The sequence below is a fragment of the Amblyraja radiata genome, chromosome 4, assembly GCF_010909765.2.
Source record: "Amblyraja radiata isolate CabotCenter1 chromosome 4, sAmbRad1.1.pri, whole genome shotgun sequence".
Taxonomy (NCBI): Eukaryota; Metazoa; Chordata; class Chondrichthyes; order Rajiformes; family Rajidae; genus Amblyraja; species Amblyraja radiata.
Window position 1 is genome coordinate 30459334 of NC_045959.1, and position 22290 is coordinate 30481623.

Below are 22290 nucleotides of genomic sequence, written 5' to 3' on the forward strand. Positions count from 1 at the left end.
AAGTGAGATCCCTGTCCTCTTTCTTTACTTTGCATTGCAATGCAAGAGAGTTCTGCCAGAGATGAAGATGGTTTTGTTGAGGGCCAAAGAAGGGTATTTGGTGAAGAGGTTGAGAGTCGTAATCTGTATAGTTTAGAGATCAGCTTGGAAAAGGCTCTTTGGCCTTCTAAGTCAAAGCTGACCATCGATCACCTATTCCCACTAGTTCTATGTTATCTCACTTTCTCATCCACTCTCTGCACACTGGGGGAAGTTTACGGAGGCCAATTAACCTATAAACCCACACGTTGTTAGGAATCCTAACTTAGGATGCGGGAGGAAATCGGAGCACCCGGAGGAAACCCACACCATCAAAGATAGAACGTGCAAACTTCACAGGGACAGCACCCACGATCAGGATCGAACAGAGGTCTCTGGCACTGTGAGGATCTGTTCTCCAGCATAAATACATTTGATGGAACTTGGACAGGTCAGTGCTACCATGGCCTTTATTGAGGGTCTGTGGACAATTTGTAACGGCTAGGCGGCGCACTTACTAGCTGCTAAAATCATGACTTTCACTTACACCGCCTTTTTAGTGACCACAGATCACCCAAAGCACTTTACAGCCAATTGACAAGATTATAAATAATATCACATTTATAATGTGGCAAACATGATACAGCAAATTCCCATAAAATAATTCCCAGCTGTTTTGTTTAGGCGATATTGTTTGAGGGATAAAATTGACATTCATTCTTGTTCTGTAGAATATTTGTACAGATCTTTTGCAACCAGCTGACAGACACAATCTCTCACACTACAGCACACAGCAGTCAATGAGAAGCTGTGAGCCCGAGACAGTTCAGCAGCTTCTGCAGGTAAATACATCAGCTTTCGACTGGAAGCAAGTGTACATGGCACATCATAGAACAGGTGGCCGCTTTATAGTCTATTGTAGCTAGGAAACTTATTCCGCACAAGGCAAATAACGGCATACTGAGAGAAACATTGAAGTAGTCCAAAGCAGACATGCTGCATTACTTGGAGGATGCTCCCCACCTCTCCTCACTCACTCCCATACAAACAAGCCTCACATCCCATGCCGCATCAAGCAGTTTATCATTGCAGCATTTTGAGGTTTTAGTTTAGTTTAGAGATACAGCGGGGAAACAGGCCCTCCGAATCCGCAACAACCAGCGATCCCCGCACATTAACACTATCCTACACACACTTGGGACAATTTACATTTATACCAAGCCAATTAACCTACAAAATTTGTGGGGAAACCGAAGATCTGGGAGAAAACCCAGGCAGGTCACGAAGAGAATGTACAAACTCTGTAGACAGCACCCGTAGTCAGGATCGAACCCGGTCTCTGGCACTGCAACTGCTATAAGGCAGCAACTTTACCGTTGCGCCATTGTGCCTCTCTTAAATTTCCGAGCAACAACTAAGATGCAGCAGAGGCAAGGATGCCCACGTGTCTGTACATGTGGTTGAAATGAACCCGTTTTTTTTTTTCCCATTTTGTTCTGTGTTGTCCCATTGCTGCGCTTGAATGAAAGACTGATTTGCCCTCCAACCTCAAAACAAATTGCAAGTTTGTCATCAACTCCTTCGTTAGTAGAACGAGGGACAGAAATGCTCCTCCTGTATAGGAGACACTGAGTGTTCTGTCAACAACTGAAACAATCATTTATTTTGGAAAGCAGCCTCTAACAAGCTTCTGCGGTTATCAGAGGAATAAAATGAACAGGAGAGCCATTTTACTGAGAGCACTGGGCAGGTTACAATCCTCTCAGAAGAGCGAGTTTGACATGTGATTAATATAGAATTCAAAATGACGTTGAACAGTTGTGCAAGAACTGAACAGCAGAGATAAACCAGACAATTACAAACCACTAATTCTATCATCAGCAGTAGGGAAGTTATCGTCAGAAATTCTGAGGGAAATTATTAATTTATATATAAAGATGAATTAATCAAAGATAAGCTAATCAAAGATAACATGGCTTTTTTAATGGAGAGATTTTGTCTGAATATTGAATTTGATTGAAGCGTATTGATAAGGGCTGTGCAGTCAATGTACTCTGCAAGGACTTCAGTAAGGGCAACAGTTCAGGGTTTGTTTTGGTGATTAAAGTCTGTGGCCACAAGGAACTATGGTATATGCATTAACGATCTGGATAGGGATTAGGAAGTACGGCTAGCAAATTCAGATCGCTTTAAGATTTGTAGTGTTCACAATGTGACGGGTAGTCTCAGGCAAAAGAACATTAATGATGAGTTGGTAAAAACGGCAGAACAGTAGATAGAATGTAATCCTGGTTGTGTGAAGCAATGCGGAGGACTAATAAGGCTAGGTCACACACAATTAATAGTGGGATCCAAGGGGATACAAAGGAACAGGGGGATCTTGATGCGCACATTCAAGGACACGGATGAAGGTAGCACAGGTAGATAAGGTTGGTGAAGAAAGCATATGGAATATTGCCATAATTCGCTGAGGCTTAAAATGTATAAAGCTGGAAATTTATAGCACAACTTTAATAAATATTGATTAGGCAACAGCTGTACTATGTACAGTTCTGGTCACCACATTATAGGAGGCATGTGATTGCATTGGAAAGATGCAGAGGCGATTCACCAGGATGTTGCCCAAGATGCAGTGTTTCAGTTATGAGAAGAGACTGAGGCTTGGTTTGTTTTCCTTGTGGTGATGAGGCACCTGATTAACATATAGAAGGTAGAATTTAAGCTCCCCCCACCCAGAGGCAGAGACAAATTTAATGAGTCCCTAAACGAGCATTTGAATCACCAAGGCAGATGTCTACAGACCAGGTAACGGTGCATGGTGGTATTATATTTGGGTATATGATCAACAGGCACGTGCTGGGCTGAATGCTTCACTTCCTTTTGAAGGCACTGAAAATTGCCACAGTAAATGTGACTTTCAAAAAAATGTAAGTGTTAATTTATCCATTTTAAATCATTCCCTGTCCTATGAAGACATTACCAAGACTCATATGTCTGTTATATTTAGTTGGTACAGCTAGAATGCCAACTATTCATAACCAACTACGGCAGGCTTTCTGGTCAAAGCCAAACACTGCTCCTGTAGAAATGTCATCCAGAACCACCAAGAGAACCTCTCTGAATTTTGTCATCTACTTTGGAGGATAGGTGGGGCTTTCGTTTAACATCTGTTCCAACAGTCAGGAATTGATGATCGGCTCAGGCCTCAACAGTGCAAGTCAAATTCATGATCCCTTGACACTGAAGCAACGGTGCCATCACCTAGTCAAATAGTTCCGAGGAAGATTTACTTATGGTGCCCCTTTCCTTCAATCTGCATCAGTCCTTTAAATCCATACGAGTGAATGGAGATGCGGTCCGTCACTAACATCGACCTTACTATTCATTGGGTCAGATTCAATTAAAATAACTGATGGCTTAGTCAGGACATCTGTAGATGCTAATATGCATCGAGTCAATTCTCCAATGGAGCATTAGTTAAATCTTTATAATTGGTCGATAATTAAGGATTAGGCAGCACTCACTCTTCTGATCGATAGTGAACCTTCCTCATACTGTTAAGTACACATGGTGCCAGGTATGATCAGACTTGGATCTGATGTCTCAGATGGGCAATTCCAGGATTCAACTTTTGAGCCACATGACTGAACTAATGGGCCACTACTGTCCTTGTAATCATTTCCTCCCTCTCTATTTGATGTTGAGATGGCTGTTGCTGGCAAAAACCACATTTATGGCCCAACCCTAATGCAATTTGAGATGGCTGTAAGCTACTGCAGTAAGGTGAAGGTACTTCCACAATACCATTAAGTTGGGAGCTCTTAGATTTTGACCTACTGACAAAAAGAGAACAGTGAAATATTTCCATGTTAGGATAATGAGCCACATTGAAAGGAAAATCTGAAGGGATTGCATTCACTTTATTCTTGGTGGTGAACTTTTAAGATTTGATGCAACATTTAAAAAAAACCCCAAACTACTGCTCACTGGAGCCAGGGTGCAGATAGTTAACAGGTGCCAACTTAAGCAAGTTTTTGTCCTACTAGTTGTTCACTCGATACTCATCTAGGCAAGTGGACAGTCTGGTTTGTAGAAGGTGGAACTCTCTTGGGAAATCTAAAAGGACAGGCAGCTACTGCAGACTATCCAACATCAGACCAACTCCTATAGCCACAATATTGTTTGATTGGTCAATGTTTCTCTAGATGACATTTCCCTGGATGATGAAGCACCTTTCATCTCTTTACACAGCAGTCTTTTAAGTGAAACTATGCCCCAAAAAATAGACATTTGATTGATTACTTGGAATCCTTCACAAGGCAAACTATGCTGATTAATAACATACAAGTAATCTAATGTTTGCTCCAGGGAACAAATTACATTTTATCCAATGTAAATAATAGCTTTGAAATTGTACATCTCATAGTATTGCAGAATGGCTTTTAATGATGTTACCCTTTATACATTTATTATTCCAAAATGTGCTCTTCCAGCATCCTGTTGATAAATGAATGCTGAATAATGTAAGCAAAGACATCAATGTATAACACACAGGACATTTTTATTAATGATTTCCGAGTTAAATGAAAAAACTTTTGAGATTGGTGTATTTTTAAAATAGCAAAAAATTGCACCAGTCCTAAGAATTAAGGCTTAAATAATGTTTCTATGCGTGAACACTGAAACTTGAACTGTAGTTGTTGCATCTTATAATGCAGCACTAAATAAATGTGACATAGTAGTAAATATTGCTCATAATTGTTTTGTTTAGAAGTTACTTTTTAAATGGAAACTGTAGGCAACCAGATTACAAAGCATAGTGTGAGACATTAATTTAGGCTGCAGCTATGGATGATGCTTTGTGCGCAGAATTGCAGGAATATTCGGTTTTAAAATGCAATTATTGCTTTTTGAAAACAAACACACTTTAGTGGTAATATTACAGTGCAATAATGATATTTGTTGCACAATTCACCAAATGGTAAAGCACCTCAAATGTCCCAAATGAAATGAACCTATATCCTAATGCAAATGCTTTAACATAAAATAACCCAGTAAGCCCTTTCTTTCAAACTACATATACGTTGAGTGCTTTGTGAGACTCATTGCACAAATTAAGATACACAATAACAAAAAGGCAACACAGCAGGCTGCATACATTTACATTAAAAACCATATTAGTGTTCTATTACTGTATTTTTCCTTGAAGTAACTGTGGCCATTTTCCTGATCTTCCAACACTATATAAGGAAGCAATGTTTGAAGATTTTAGACCTTTCCTGTACAATATCCTTATTAGTGTTTGCCACTTTGCACCAGAAGGAAATTAATAATTTCCTTTACTTGACATGGTCATTTTTATTCCAGGAAGACTAGTTACAGGAGTGTTTTGACCATGATTAAGTTAAATAATTTGAGCACTTAACATAAAGATGAATCATAATCTTCTCAATTGTAGTTAATGAGAAAATCAGAGGCCTATCAAGTCTCTGTATGTTACTAGATAAAAGAAAGAAATAGAACAAATTCTAAACTGTAATTCAAAAGACAATGTTACTTCCTATGATGAAAATATAAAAAATAATCTTACATTTTGGATACAGCACCAAAGGCAAACCATACAATCTGCATAAACATTAGTTTTAAAATGATAACACATTCCACTGTGGAAAGTATTCTGTAGCTCATCTGTGTAACTTAACCTTAAAGAACTATCTCTAGTGTCAAGGCACCACCACAATTCGCTGGTGTATATGTCTTCCTGTCACATTAAAACATAAGGACCACTGTAGTTTTACATTATAATCCAATAACCATTAAATGGTTCATGTATTCCTGTAACAAAGCCATCATGTCTTGCCTATTCATAATGAAAACCTGCATGCTATTTTACAGACTGAATATAAATACACAGGTCAGGGCTATTGCAGCCTACTTGATAATTGTACAGCAATGCAAAAAAAATTAGTGCAAATAAAATCCCCTTACAAATAGAATTCAAGTTAGAGTGCGGCCAGTGAATATGCGACCACTCTCTGACTTTTATTTGCATCAAGAGGAACAGCCATGGTTGAGTGATTGGTCTGGTTAAAGACAATGATTCATCTGCCATAAAACCATGGTGCCTTTGCTGACACCGATACTGCCATATATTTAACTGTAAAAACAGAATAACGGACAGTTTGAGATCCGCTTTTCATCCTAGCTAGATCTCGTACATTTGGTGACAATGATAAATATCGATTCTCAACCTCCTATCAGCAGTCCATTTTCACTTTCTCTAACGAATTGCTTATTTTCCCTAAAGTCTTTTTGATACGTAATGCAGTGAGCCGCGCCGAAGGATTTTGGTACCAACATTCTTTCATCAGCTTGGCTAGAGCAGACAAGGTCTGAAAGAGAAATGAGACAGGTTTTTAGTTCAAATTCAGTCTCCCTATTCTGCACGTTAGAACAACAATGCTCTTGTGAAGGTTGAAGACACTCGTGTCCCAGTTGTTCTGACCATCTTAATTTACATTTCCAGGTCATCTCAGCTCCACAAAAGCAATCAATGTCAGTGTGTGAACTGGCACAAGCTTCAATACTTGGAAGAAGGCAGGAGAGTTGATTAAGGCAAGTGGAACTCCTGAAAAGCTACGAAGATAGGAATAACACGCCCGTTTCTTCTTTCCATTCCAATGTTAAAAGATTTTATGACTTCTATTTTTAGCCCAGTTCAGCAGTGGTGATCATTATTTTGGCAAAGATTAGGTGCAAGACCTCATTTGATACAAAATGCTTCCATTTCTGCAGCAAAGGCAAAATGGACAGGTAATTTCCACCAGTTTCCAAATCATTTCTATCCATACCGCTTGTTAGCTCATCAGATCAGGCCGACTATCCAAACTGTGCTTAACATGCCTGCTTTAATATAATCTATAATTCACTCTCAGTACACCCCTGGCTTTCTCTTACTTAGTGTTCTTGCTTGATTTCTTGGCTCCAGTTCTCTGACACAATCCTTCAGCATTTCATCAACCGCATCCCAGCCACGATTGTGGTGAATAATCAGCTAAATCAAGCAGTCCCAAAGTTTTTCCTTCCGTCTGCTCCCTTCAGCATAGACAGACGGCACATTTTCCCCAGCATCTTAGTCAGAAGCCGAGCATCACAGCAAATGTTAGCCACCAATAAAATTACTTCCATTTGAACATCACATATCTTATGCGGAAACATTCACTAACGGGTTGGCTTATTTACCATAACTGCTTTAATGGATCGTTCCTAAGTTCCACCCTCACTATTAGTACCACAATACCTTGCTTTCCTAGCCTTATTCAGCAATCACCAGTGAGCTTGTCAGCAGCTCGTCACTCGACACATCCATGTCAAAATCCCTGCTGCGAGATTGACCTTTTTTGTTAGCCTAAATGTCTCTGCGTACCATCTGCTCTTCCAACATTAGTAGAACCCCTTGCATGTCCTCCCCTCAACGACACTGGTGCTAGAGATTTAATTTACTCAGTGCCACTGTCTCACCACCTCAAAACATACTTATTTAAGTCTTGGCTCTGGACTAGGACGTCAATTCTCCTCTTGCCAATTTTCTGATTTTTGGTTATTTCCAATTCCAAATGATCCACATGATAGTACAATTCACATTTTGAACTTATTGTTGGTGGAATCATTAAAGGATGAATCCATTGTTTGTGGAATCATTAAAGGACAAAAACAATGCTTGAAATGAATGAGAGAACAAAATAGAATAGGCAAAACATTCACTTGTGGGCCCAAAGAGCAGGAATGTTCCAGCTAGGAAAGGATATCAGATCCGAAGGGCATCTGTGAGACGTAAACCATTTCTTGCCACATGGTACATTAATACTTCACTGGACAATGAGAACACAAATAAAATGTTTTTTAAGTGGGGAAAGGCAAGAAATTTAGGACTGAGATCATTTTGTTTTTCATTTAAACAGTTATAAATCTCAGGGTACCAAATGGTTGGGATAATCAAAATACAAATGATATATTTTGAATTTGAAGGACAGCACAAAAAGATCTGAATGGTGGAACACGCTGAAAGGGCTGCATTGCCTGGGATTTCTTATACTTTTACTACATAATTGATGGTGTTAATCCAAAATACTTAAGATGGTCATATTGGCTGCTTCAACTCTGTCATCTAACAATTTTTTGTGGTTTCATCTACAGACCAATTAAACATTTAGAAATCACTGGCAGCCAAATCCTTCAGAACTGCTCTTGTTGGTTAATCCAAATAGTTTCCAGGCCGCCACATATGCTTTTTATGCACACGCACCTGTGATTTTTAGACACAGGATTGATTCTTTGGATCAGCAGAAACTGAAATACTGGAGGCAACTTGGAAGAGTTGAAAATAAGTGACATTTGGCCTTCAGTAACGTTCAATAGATGAAAATACAAAAGCGGACAATGGAAAAGAACAGATTGTGAGAGAGCGGGAGGGAATAGAAAAACTTAGTACATATATGATTGCAATACTTAGCAAATAGAATAAGATGAAATACCCTGAAACAAAACGATGAATTGAATTATCATTCAAAACAAAGAGTATTGAACTCACAGGGTCAGAGAACCATCTGTTAGGAATATTTGGTCTTTGCTGTTCCACACACACAATTTTCCGCATATCTTCAAAGCTAGGGTCATTCGGTACCAGATCATAAAATGGGGGCTTGTATTCCTCTGCAATCCCTGCAAAAGAAAGAACTTGAACTCTAAGCAAATTAAATTTAGATTTCACATTGCAAGATAATCCAAAATAAACCTGACAATCTAAAAAGGATTTTAGTTTAGTTTAGAAATGCAGCACGGAAACAGGCCCTTCGGGCCACCGAGTCAGCACCAACCGACCAGCGATCCCTGCACACTAACACGATCCTATACACACTAGGGGCAATTTGCAAGCCAGTTAACCTATAAACCTGCGAGTCTTTGGAAAGGCGAGATCTTGGAGAAAACCCATGCAGATCACGAGGAGAACTTACAAACACCGTACAGACAAGCACCCATAGTCAGGATAGAATCTGGGACTCTGGCGCTGTAGCCCCGGTCCCACTTAGGAAACCCGAGTGGAAACCTCTGGTGAACTTGCGCCCCACCCAAGGTTTCCATGAGTCGCCAGAGGTTTTGGTCACTCGCCTGGAAAGCCTCGACCGAAGCGTGAGCTGCATCTACTGACCAAAGATCCTACAGGATCTTTGCTACCGACCACACACACACACATCGTGAAGGTGGGGGCCAGGGCCAGCGGAGGAGCGCTGTCTGCGCGATGAAGAGGAAGGTAAACGGCTGCCACAGAGCACAGTAAGTCCTTTAGAGAAGGGGAGAGAGAAGGGGAGAGAGAAGGAGTGGAGAGAAGGAGTGGAGAGAAGGAGTGGAGGCAGTTTTAAGAAGTTTATTAGCGGGCATTTTACCTTCCAGCGGATCTTCTAGGTCCTGAAAACCAAAGATCTTACAGGATCTTTGCTGAAAACTCCAATGAGTCAATCAAAATGGCCGGTCAGCAAAGGAGATTGCCTTCGACTGCCTGTAAGTAAATAGCAACCCCACTCCACTGGCTTCGGCCAAACCTATTTTCAGTCGATGCTGGTTTTGATTTTGTTGACATAATCGCAGGAACATTGAAGAAGCCTCGACTACGCAGAAACCACTTTCGACCATTAGGGAGAGTGACCAAAACCTCCGGGAACCTCACGGAAACCTTGGGTGGGGCGCAAGGTCACCAGACGTTTCCGTTCAGGTTTCCTAAGAGGGACAGGGGCTTAAGGCAACAACTGTACTATAGACAATATGTGCAGGAGTAGACCATTCGGCCCTTCAAGCCAGCACCGCCATTCAATGTGATCTTGACTGATCATCCACAATCAGTACCCAATTCCTGCCTTCTCCCCATATCCCCTGACCGTGCTATCTTTTAGAGCCCTATCAAGCTCTCTCTTGAAAGTATCCAGAGAACTGGCCTCCACCACCCTCTGAGGCAGAGAATTCCACAGACTCTCAACTCTGTGTGAAAAAGTGTTTCCTCACCTTCGTTCTAAATGCCTTACCCCTTATTCTTAAACTGTGGCCACTGGTTCTGGACTCCCCCAACATCAGGAACATGTTTTCTGCCTCTAGTGTGTCCAAACCCTTAATAATCTTATGTTTCAATAAGATTCCCTCTCATCCTTCTAAATTCCAGAGTATACAAGCCCAGCCGTTCTATTCTCTCAGCATATGATAGTCCCGCCATCCCGGGAATTAACCTTGTGAACCTACGCTGCACTCCCTCAATAGCAAGAATGTCCTTCCTCAAATTAGAGGACCAAAACTGCACACCATACCCAAGTGTGGTCTCACTAGGTCCCTATACAACTGCAGAAGGACCTCTTTGCTCCTATACTCTTGTTATGAAGGCCAACATGCCATTCGCTTTCTTCACTGCCTGCTATACCTGCATGCTTACTTTCATTGACTGATGAACAAGGACCCCCCAGATCCCGCTGTACTTCCCCTTTTCCCAACTTGACCCCATTTAGATAATAATCTGCCTTCCTTTTTTTGCTACCAACGTGGATAACCTCACATTTATCCACATTAAACTGCATCTGCCATGCATCTGCCCACTCACCCAACCTGTGCAAGTCACCCTGCATTCTCATAACATCCTCCTCACAGTTCACACTACCACCCAGCTTTGTGTCATTTGCAAATTTGCGAATGTTACTTTGAATCCCTTCATCTAAATCACTGATGTATCTTTTAAATACTGTTGCGCCACTGTGCCACAATTAAGTTGATTGTGTGAATCCCTGGGACAGAGGATCCCTTGCCCTTGGTCAGGGATCCTTGTTCATAATCGTGCCCCAAAACAACAGTGGTTTCAACAGTGGTCGATTTGTTCAACACCGAAGCAGAGAATCCCACCTGATTTGCACTCTTAACTGACATAGTTCATCTCATCAAGTCTACAATAGAGCCTTGATATTGGGGGGGGGGGGGGTAATGACATTTGCATTTCAGTTACTGACTTCAAACAAAATGCATACGAATGCATATTTATTGCTCACCCAACATTGCTAAAATAGCTCATCTCATCATTGTTATTTTTCAAATTGTGGGAGCTCCCAACATACAAACTGATTACTTTCTCCATTGCAATAGTGTCTATACTTCAAAATAACTCATCGCAAAAGACATCTGGCCAGCCCAAAAGTATGCAGAAAGTGCTATCTGTGTGTGTGTAAACATATAAATGTAATGTCCGTTCATGGAGGCTATACACATGCACATCTCAGCTGTATCAACCCAGTTCTCTGAATGCAGGTGTTGATCAGATTTTAGCAAACTTTTATACTCAGGATGACCAGAACAATGACAGTATAGCTTCAGTCACAATGTCTGTTCAAACCGTGATGCCAAACTTACGGCGATTTTTGGCCATCTTACTCAGAGTCCCCCTCCACTGCGCAGGACAAGAGGATTTTTCCCATCGATAAAATGTGTTGCCTTAGGTTTGAAAGTGCTAAAGCTGTGTTGCCGTTGGTTTGAAAGAGCTAAAGCTGTGTTGCCTTTGGTTTGAAAGAGCTAAAGCTGTGTTGCCTTTGGTTTGAAAGTGCTTAAGTTGTGTTGCCTTTGGTTTGAAAGTGTTAAAGCTGTGTTGCCTTTGGTTTGAAAGTGCTAAAGCTGTGTTGCCTTTATTTGAAAGTGCTTAAGTTGTGTTGCCTTTGGTTTGAAAGTGTTAAAGCTGTGTTGCCTTTGGTTTGAAAGTGCTAAAGCTGTGTTGCCTTTGGTTTGATAGTGCTAAAGCTGTGTTGCCTTTGGTTTGATAGTGCTAAAACTGCCGAGCCTAATTAAAGCTGCCATGCCTAATTAAAGCTGCCTTGCATAAATAAAACTCCCTTGCCTAATTAAAGTTGCCTTCTATATAATTGAAAGTCTAATCTTGACCACTTCCTGTTTGCGCTTTATATTGATTTTAGAAAAAACGCTATCACGTACGACCGTGATTTTTGGCCATCTTACTCAGTCCCCCTCCACTCATCAGGTTCCGAGGATTTTTCCCATCGATGAAAAATAATAGAGTTATTAGTGTTTAAAAAATGTTGAGATTCTCTCTCCTGTCAATCACGCCATGAAGGCCACGCCCGCGCTGGTGGAATGGGGGGGGGACCTATAAAACCCGGAAGTGTGGCATGGCTCAGTCTCTGCACGATGAGGGAGGGAGAGGTCACGACTCGCTGTCTTTAGTGGCCTTGCACCCTGCTTCGAATGGTATGAAACTGCACTTGAATTTGGTGGCCTTGCACCCTGCTTGAAATGGAATTTCAAGGAATAGCCGTGAGTTAACTGCGAGCCCACTAGCCGTGAGTGAGTGAGCTGTCAGCACAACAGGCTTGAGTGACTGAGCCGCCAGCCCAAGAATCCATTCGGCCCACAATGTCCATACTAGGCCTCTGGAAACCAGTCCCTTCAGCCCACAACACTCATACTAGCGCCATAAAGCCCCCCCCCCCCCCCCCCCCACCCCACTGGCCCCCAATATTGGAATTGGTGGAGAGGTAGAATATTGCTTTGGGGGACCAGCCCTCCCGTGTAATGCTTAGTCTAGTTCTATACTAAAGTCTAGTTCTATAATGGACTCTAATTCTATTTTCTCTCTTAACCAGTGGTTTTATACTAAGTACTTTCCAACCAATGGGAACCATTCAAGAATCCATGGAATTTTGAAATAATTCAAGCAATTTATTGCACTTATGGGAACTACATAAATGTTAAGCATGTGTGTTAACATGACAAACATTTGCTTTACTAATTTCATTTTCAGTCCAAGTAACTTATTTTCCTTACATTCAATTTTATCGAGTTGACTAATAATTGAAAAAGAGGTTGGTACTCATGCTTACCATTACTGAATGTTCTTCTGGTCACTTCCCACAAGACCAGTCCAAATGCCCAGATGTCCACGCGTTTGTAGGCATCAAAGCAGTCAACCTGAATTGATTCCTCAAGTACTTCTGGTGCCATATAACGTTTCGTGCCCACTTTAGGATTATTTCCGACGTCTAATTGATTGTTAGTCTGTGAATGCATCACCGCTAACCCTACAAAGAGAGACATTATTAATACAGTTACTGTCATTTAGAGTACTTCAAAGGAGTTGACAATGTGGGACTTCTATGAACTCACCAAGATCAGCAATGCAACAATGCAAGTTCTTTTTTACTAAGATATTTTTGCTTTTCAAATCTCTGTGAGCAATTGCAGGCTTTCCCTCAGTTCCAAAAATTTCATTGTGAAGGTGTACCAGACCGTTGGCTATAGATAAGGCAAAATTCAGACAGACTACAGTATCCACTGTGTTACGTTGTAAATAGTCGTAGAGTGAACCATTTTCATGATAATGAGTGATAAGCCACAGTTGAGTGCTAGAATTCCTTGAGGTCATGTCTGAAGCAATGAAACCTTAAAGAAAATCAAAAGGGCTAAAATCAATTTATAGAACATTAAGAACAAGATACAAAGAAATAAATTAAAGCATCAAGAGAAAATTGACAGATATAAAAAGTAGATGGACTCCTATAATACCTGAGGCTGCTGTACCAATCCCACATGCTGCTAAATTACCAGAGTCACATTTTGTTCATTTAAAAAGTTATTATTAAATCACAGGTCTTTAAGTTCACAGGGAATTGTTGATTCAAATGCAAACCCAACACAATTTAAAGCATTAATAAAGCGTGATTATAGAAATACTGTAGCCACACCCCAAAGGAAATTTGGCAACCAGTAAGTGATTGCTTGAAACACAGCAAACAAATTGGTGATGACCTATTGTTTAACTGGAGAGATACACGCATTGGAATTTATGGTTAGAATTATTACATGCTTTCCAAATTGGAATGAAAATTATTGCATCATACATTTTCAAAGATGATTTGCCTGAAACAGTACTGTGTTTTTCTGGTTGGGAACACTGATTCTGCTGCATCCGCTTTGGTTTATGCCTTCGTATTTCTATCCACCAATTTGTTTTGTTTGTAGGTGGAGTTCGATAGTATGGTAGGGTGTACAGCAAAATTTCTCACGATTTGTACATGGAATATAGACAGGACGAGTTCACGGTTGTGTGAGTATCAGAACCAGCAGGGCTTATATCGATATTTACAGTTGTTGGACAATATTTCTTCCACTGCCGATGGCACCCATGGCATTTGATCCATTGCTTGTGATAACTGGTATTGGTCTCTGAAGTTGCAGAATTATCTTCTGTTTTACATTCACTGTTGTTGTGAATGAAAAACATTTAATTTCTACTATTTAGCGATAACTTTCAACATGGCTTAAATTTCAAACTTCCACAGGAATGCTTACCCGATTCAGAAATTTGCACAGGTTTTATCCAGAGATGCCAGAAAATGATTTAAAAGCATGATTTTACAAGGTAGTGGGTTGAATTTATAATGGTGCATATGAATTATTTCTCACCTAATATGTTCTCATGGCGAAGAAGAACCGTATTATAAATTTCAGTCTCTCGAAACCAGGATTTCTCATCTCGAGATGAGAAGATTTTTACAGCAACACTTTCACCTTGCCACTGGCCTCTCCAAACTTCTCCATAGCGCCCCTTTCCTGTTTCAGAAGGGTGGGGGAAGACAGGGTTTAATTTTGTTCACTGATTCCAGAAACCTAAGCACATTGTGAATAGAGATATTGTAAACCTGTCAAGTTAGCACTGTCTAAGCTCAATTAAAGTGGAATCTGAACTAAAAGAATTGATGGGAACCACTTTCAATCTTGACACCCCAAACCCTCACAACCTTCTGATGGATTAATCAAACTACACACATTAACAATAAGGGCCGCGGGCTGCACCCATACTCCAGCACCAGGCATGGCTCGCCCACCACCCCCGGATCCGGGATCCCGCCTTGAGTGGGAGCCTTGTCCCCAAGGACTGGGAATCGGAGAGAAGGGAAGAGGCAGTTGGTGATGGATGCAAGAACAAAAGGGTCAGTCAGAAGGACCGGGGTCTTGCCTCCCGTGCCCTCACGGTCGGCTGTGGGAGGCGCTCCAAGGGCACGAAGGCTGAAAGTGGCTAGGCAAGGACAGGCTGGACGATCCGGATCATGGCGATGACTGCAACGGGCCTTTATGGCCTGCTGCAGTTGGGACTTTGAAAAATGGTGCCAAACCCTGACAACTCTTGCATATGATCTCAGTAGGCTCTTTCTATGCATTCTGTACTTATTTGGGGATTGTAGTGAAACTGAATCTGATCTCACTTGACTGAACTTCATTTGCTACATCATATGGCAGAGGATTGACATTAGTGGTTATAAAATGTATGTTACATTAAGCAAAATTCCAGGAAATATTCTTCAAATCACCAGCACACCATTGGATAACTGGTGTAGTCCATGTCCACGAGGTACTGAAGCCTTTTTACCTGTTTTTGCTATGTTTGGTGATAACCAAGTCTTTCCAGGATACATGCTACAGTGCCCTCCATAATGTTTAGGACAACGATCCATCATTTATTTATTTGCCTCTGTTTATACATGGTCTCCCCATTTCAGGGCACCATAATGTTTGGGACACATGGCTTCACAGCTGTTTGAAATTGCTCAGGTGTGTTTAATTGCCTCCTTAATGCAGGTATAAGAGAGCTCTCAGCACCTAGTCTTTCCTCCAGTCTTTCCATCACCTAAGGACACTTTTATTGCTGTTTATCAACATGAGGACCAAAGTTGTGCCAATGAAAGTCAAAGAAGCCATTATGAGTGAGAAACAAGAATAAAACTGTTAGAGACATCAGCTGAAAACCTTAGGCGTACCAAAATCAACTGTTTGGAACATCATTAAGAAGAAAGAGAGCACTGGTGAGCTTACTAATCGCAAAGGGACTGGCAGGCCAAGGAATACCTCCACAGCTGATGACAGAAGAATTCTCTCTATAATAAAGAAAAAATCCCCAGACACATGTCCGACAGACCGTAAACACTCTTCAGGAGTCAGGTGTGGATTTGTCAATGACCACTGTCCGCAGAAGAGTTCGTGAACAGAAATAGAGACTATACTGCAAGATGCAAACCATGGTTAGCTGAACAAATAGGATGGCCAGGTTAAAGTTTGCCAAGAAGTACTTAAAAGAGCAACCACAGTTCTGGAAAAAGGACGTGGACAGATGAGACGAAGATTAACTTATATCAGAGTGAAGGCAAGAGCAAAGTATGGAGGGGAGAAAAAACTGCCCAAGATCCAAAGCATACCACCTCATCTATGAAACACAGTGGTGGGGGTGTTATGGCCTGTGCATGTATGGCTGCTGAAGGTAGTGGATCACTTATCTTCATTGATGATACAACTGCTGATGGTATTAGCATAATGAATTCTGAAGTGTATAGACACATCCTATCTGCTCAAGTTCCATCAAATGCCTCAAAACTCATTGGCCGACAGCTCATTCTACAGCAAGACAATGATCCCAAACATACTGCTAAAGCACCAAAGGAGTGATTCAAAACTAAAAAATGGTCAATTCTTGAGTGGCCAAGTCAATCACCCGATCTGAACCCAATTGAGCATGCCTTTTATATGCTGAAGAGAAAACTGAAGGGGACTAGCCCCCAAAACAAGCATAAGCTAAAGATGACTGCAATACAGGCCTGGCAGAGCATCACCAGAGATGACACCCAGCAACTGGCGATGTCCATGAATTGCAGACTGCAAGCAGTCATTGCATGCAAAGGATATGCAACAAAATACTAAACAGGACTACTTTCATTTACATGATATTGCTGTGTCCCAAACACCAAGGTGCCCTGAAATGGGAGGACTATGTATAAACACTGCTGTCATTTCTACATGGTGAAACCAAAATGTATAAAAAAGGCCTTTATTAAAATCAGACAATGTGCACTTTAACCACATGTGATTTTCTCTATTATAAATCTCAAATTGTGGAGTCCAGAGGCAAATAAATAAATGATGGGTCTTTGTCCCAAACATTATGGAGGGAATGGAGGAAAAGATTTATACACCACCTTTATTCATTTTCAGACTTTGGTTTTAATTCCTAAATATGTAGGTTGTTAAAACATTTTCACTTCTAGCTTTATTCATTTTTTGAGAAAACATTTACAGTTCACTTCTTCTGCCCACAAGACCCATACTAGAGCAATGAAGCCTTTCTGTAAACAGATAGCCTGTCGGGCACTTTTCTTCAACTGTCTGCATTGCAAGATTTGATTTTCCAATGAATCACATGTCAAAAGTTGTTTATGTATCCCTTTCCAACACAATCTTTATTGGATGCTCCCACGGCCAAAACATTTCTTGGAAGCTGGCATACTAAACTAAAATCAGACATTTGTGCAAACATTCAAGCTGTGTGCTTGGCCACCATATTATGAAAAACATTACTTTAGACACTTATTAATACAAGTTTCATACTCTTGAGTAATATTGTAATCATTTAATCAATATACTGTAAATATTAAACACTCACAACTAAAATATGAAGGACAAACTATCAATGTATTTTTTAAATGTATTTTTCATCCAATTCTGGATTTTTAAACCTATTAATTTTCTCTGAATGTTGCAAAATTTAAAATTATTCTCTCACTTTTCCTTCAGGCTTCATGCTTACACAACCCAATTTGGAAGCAATGGCTTAAATAAAATACTCGAGTCGTCAAATGCCCAAGTTGTTAAGATTGACAACCAAATCAATCGGATAAGGGGAGGTACATCACAGGTACTCTCCAAATCAAAAGTGTACCCAGCTATTTTGACGATGGCTAATTCTAATAAATAAACTGATATTATTATTTGATAACTTTGATCAAAAGTGGCTGACGTTTTATTTTACGTACCTACACATTCCATCAAGGTAATCTGTCTGGCAACTGTGCGTTGTACCAGAAATGGTAACCCCGATCCACTACCTGACGTACAAGAGTGGTCAAGCAAATCCTAAGAATGGAGAATATTAAACATTAATATAGAAACTATCGCTATGATACAGATAAAATTAGAGGTTCTGAGAAATGAAAAGTTAGGCCCAAGTAAACCAGACTTAACAGCATTGTTAAATACTGAATAGCAATATGTATGTTCTGATTAATGCCATTCCACTATAATCGTTAAAGATGTAGTTTGCATTTTAATATTCCAACCTCACTTCAAGATTGCTCCTCATTTACATCACCTCTACCAATCCAACAAATCTCACATTTCTACCCTTACCTTGTAGCTATCCCTTGATATAAATATTCTCCTCATTTTAGGGGAATTATACATAGCCTTTACAGGAACATAGAAATCCCTTGTCAAATCAAAAGTGGCTAATTATCACATAGCTTGGTTGCACTTACTACTAATTTATATACTTAGAATGTGTTTGCTTGCATAAGGTAATGTAATGGAAGACAAGGCAGAAGCTGAGGAAAGAAGAACCAGATGGGAGGAAAATAGTGTGATTAAGAAGGTCTAGATTTGACTGTTTCTCTTTCTTTTAAGTGTTGGCAATCAATTCAAAGTAATTTTCACAACTATGTGAAGAATGGTATTGAAGCTTAGATTATATCTGGATCCAAATAGATCTGGAGTTGCAGATTCTGCATTGAAATGGTTACCACCAGTTCTGCTGGGGAATTTTGCCAAACTCAGTAGTACCCTCAGCCAGCATAGAAACATAGAAAATAGGTGCAGGAGTGGGCCATTCGGCCCTTCGAGCCTGCACCGCCATTCAATATGATCATGGCTGATCATCCAACTCAGCATCTGGAGAATCAAACCTGCCCTTAAGTTTTAGTCAGACATAGGATCAAGGGTCTGATTTATATACCATGCAATAAGAGATTGGTTCTTCACTACATTTGCCCTGTTCAGTACATTTCTCTCTCCCTCATTTCCCCTGCTTTGCCCATTATGCTAAATTTCCCCCCAATTTGTTCTCTTTCCTAAAACCCATTTGTTCACCATCTTTCCACAATCCAATCTTTAAGTAGGTTGTAATGTGAAGCCTACTGCTGCATCAGTTGCGAACACTGAAAAAAACTATTGCCTCTATTCTAATTCCTTTATCAGATGATTCTCTCCAGGAACCGTAGGTGGTTATTTGACACCATCAAAACTAACATCCTAACCTGCTGATTTTGCAGAAATAGTTTTGTGCAAGGTGTGAAAAGTTCATAATTAAATTTCAATTAAAGCAAAGGAGAAGACGAGAATCAGATTACGTTATTTTAATTATGAAGACATGGTATTAATAACATAAGTATTTAGCAGGTGTAAAGTGCCAGTTGTAATTGTGAGAAAAACTAAATAGCACATAAGACCAAGGGAATTAAAATATTGCAGAATTCTTAATCATACTTTAACCCATCATCTTTCAAATGTAATCCTATTTAGACTTTAAAAAACTTATAATCTCTCCAATCCTGCCCAGAGTTGTCAGAGAAACGACAACAGCCCAGTGTGCAGACCCTGGTCTCCTGAGTAGGACAACATTCCAGTGGCACTGCAATGTCTGATTATATATTTATTTATTCAGAAGCCCATAGACCTTCCTGCCTGACACCAAGGTAAAATATTTTTCACCCGATGAACTTGGAGTTAAAAGTTTAAGGCCATTGAAGCTATCTTCCCTATTGCATTTTCTCAGATAATGTAGGAACATTTTAATTGGCAAAATCGATACAGCTACAACACAAACTCAAATTTAAAACTGAATTTGCAATCTATTCTCGGTTTTCGGCTTTTCACGGACGTGTATACCACAAAAGCCCCACTTACTTTCCTGTTTATTCCCAATGCTAACGGCTTGATTTTTTCAATCAATATATTGGTCAGAAATCATATTTGCAGAAGAGCTTCTACATCAAATTTACAGAGATTGCAGTTGGGAGTCAGTAGCAATTGCGATGTGAGATTTTTTGGAAATTATAAGAAACTTGGGCAAGTTTGCAGAATGGTTAACCCAAAGAGCCTTACATGCTGCAGAGGCATGATGGGAATAGAGGCCAATGTAGCGACGGTAACATAAATGTCCCGTTAGAAGGGGCAGCGTTTAGATTAGGCAAGTGTTTAGAATACAAGGCATAGCTGGGTGGAGCAAAGATAAACATAGGAAGTTTGTAGACCAGGCTGAGGACAATACAATTGATCACAAGAGGAGTCACTTCATAGCAACCATTAACAAAGCAAATGGAGGAATGGTTTGCTAAGCAACGGAAGAAGTTTCAGCCAGCAGAGCTAAAAAAAAAGGGCAAAGACTACAAAGAAAAGTGGGTGGCAGGTGAATTATTGCAAAAATTGAAATTTCGCATGGAACTATCGAAAGGCAAAAAGCATAAAATGATGCAAGTGTTTTAAGTCCGTGAAGCACTTTGCGTCCTCTTATAGTGGTTCCGAAACAGTACGATCAAGGCCTTTATAAACCGACTTGTTCTAGAATCTCACCACTAATGTACACATTGTTCTTTGTTTGTTGTCGGAGTCATAATTAAGAGGGAGACTGTGCCCAAAGTGACACCAGTTTCTGGGAGCAGGTTAAACACACAAATCTCTCCAATAATTGGCACTGCAAGCAGGGTACTGTACAGGAATGTGGCTTCTATTTGGGTGAATATGTTTAAATTTTACCACCCATAGTCTGAGGAGTAGATCCCACACTGTCAGAGATCATAAGTTGCAGTACTAAAAGAAGATATCAGCGGGAAAAGATGGAGTGGTTTCAATGCTTGGCAAGATTGCTGTATGAATTAAGACATTAGGTACTGATGCAGAGAAATAAGATACAAAGACAGCGTCTTGGAGAGATATTGTTTAACATTTCATTGGAGCACATGATGTACTGCTTGATGATGACTAATAATAAGAAGAGCATGTACAGATAGTCAGGTATAGAGCAGTGAATTTGGCCACAATTATGGTGAAGGAAGGACAAGATCATTAATGCAGAGAAAAGTAGACACAGGAAAGAGTGTCAGGTTTATAGAAGGATTCAAAATACATGAATCTTTTGTGGATAAGTCAAGGAAATATTATAACGGTTCCTCTGGAACTGTGTTTGTCGTGGTAGACAAAGGAGGAAAAGTGGTAGATTAGCAAAGGAGGCAGAATTAATAGCCTTGACAGAGGCCCTCAAGTTAGGAACAGGAAAGACAGTAAATATTTATGTATTTTCATTATATATACATATTGCACATGATTATATGATTGTGTGGGCACAAGGATATGACATCTCGTCTTTATAATTCTGCTCCATTTGGCAGTAAACTATCTTGGTGCGGGAAGACAGAGAAGATACCTATTATCAGTGTGTTGATTACCTATTATCCTGCAATATGCCCCGAGTTTCAATCCAAAAAAAAAAAATTTGGGAAAATGACACTGTTTTCATTGAAGAGAAACTACAGTGTGATCCAATTTGTGATTGACAACTAACTGTCAAATAACGAACCACCATTGTGATTGAAAGTCCTTGGACTGGATTTCATTGATTAGTTCAATTGGATAAGTTTTAACCATCTACAAATAAAATGTTATTTAGGATTTGACATCCAGCAGGCCAGGCTTGCAGAATGCATCCCTTGAGTTAACTGTTGCAACTATGGCATTAATACAGATGATTGTAATGATATACTGATGTATATCAGATGGTATACTGATATGTAATTTAATAAACATATGTGGAAAAAGAGTCTTTAACAATATTTGACGATCCAACTAGGTTCCTCAAGCCTAGTTTTAAAGAAATACGCACCATGTAATCAAGACCATCCAAATCCAACATTTGCAATAGGTACTCATATTTGCACAACAATGAATTTAGAGAATTATAAAAATTGTAAAAATTAATTACCGCAAGTGTACTATCTCCCACATTGGAAGCTATAAGGCCATCAATTGCTCCATTTTCGGCATCACGAGCATGTAACCTTTGCATCCTATTCTGGTGAATTTTGCGACAAATCAGGACAGCAACGAGTGACAACACTATCAGCACTATGACCGTACTAACAACAACAATTATTAACATCTCCACACTGTACTCGATTGGCTCTCCTTTTGGTGCTGAAACAAAAAAACGTAAATCCAGCTCATTCGCATAGTTTACAGGTGGCTTGTTTGCTTAAAAATAACACATGCATACCATGTTGTTTTCAGTGCAGTTTTTGTTTTATCTGTATATAAAGAGCAGCTTCCTACAATAGTTATGTCAAAGGAAAAAAATAACTTAAATGCAGG

The 22290-nt window shown here is 40.0% G+C and overlaps 1 protein-coding gene across 2 annotated transcripts in view; it reads right to left on the minus strand.

Moving 5' to 3' along the window:
* Positions 1–4444: 4444 nt before the first annotated feature.
* LOC116971963 (activin receptor type-1-like) overlaps positions 4445–22290 on the minus strand; it is a 32550-nt gene continuing 14704 nt past the window's right edge. Inside the window, exons 5-11 of one of the 2 annotated variants that reach the window (XM_033019183.1) lie at positions 21905–22116; positions 17910–18009; positions 14515–14661; positions 13216–13491; positions 12933–13130; positions 8609–8739; positions 4445–6410 (exon numbers count right to left, since the gene is read on the minus strand). In XM_033019183.1, the coding sequence (XP_032875074.1) occupies positions 6276–6410; positions 8609–8739; positions 12933–13130; positions 13216–13491; positions 14515–14661; positions 17910–18009; positions 21905–22116 (1199 nt within the window). In that variant the 3' untranslated portion in view covers positions 4445–6275. The remainder of the gene's footprint in view (positions 6411–8608; positions 8740–12932; positions 13131–13215; positions 13492–14514; positions 14662–17909; positions 18010–21904; positions 22117–22290) is intronic. The other variant, XM_033019184.1, reaches the window with a different exon arrangement.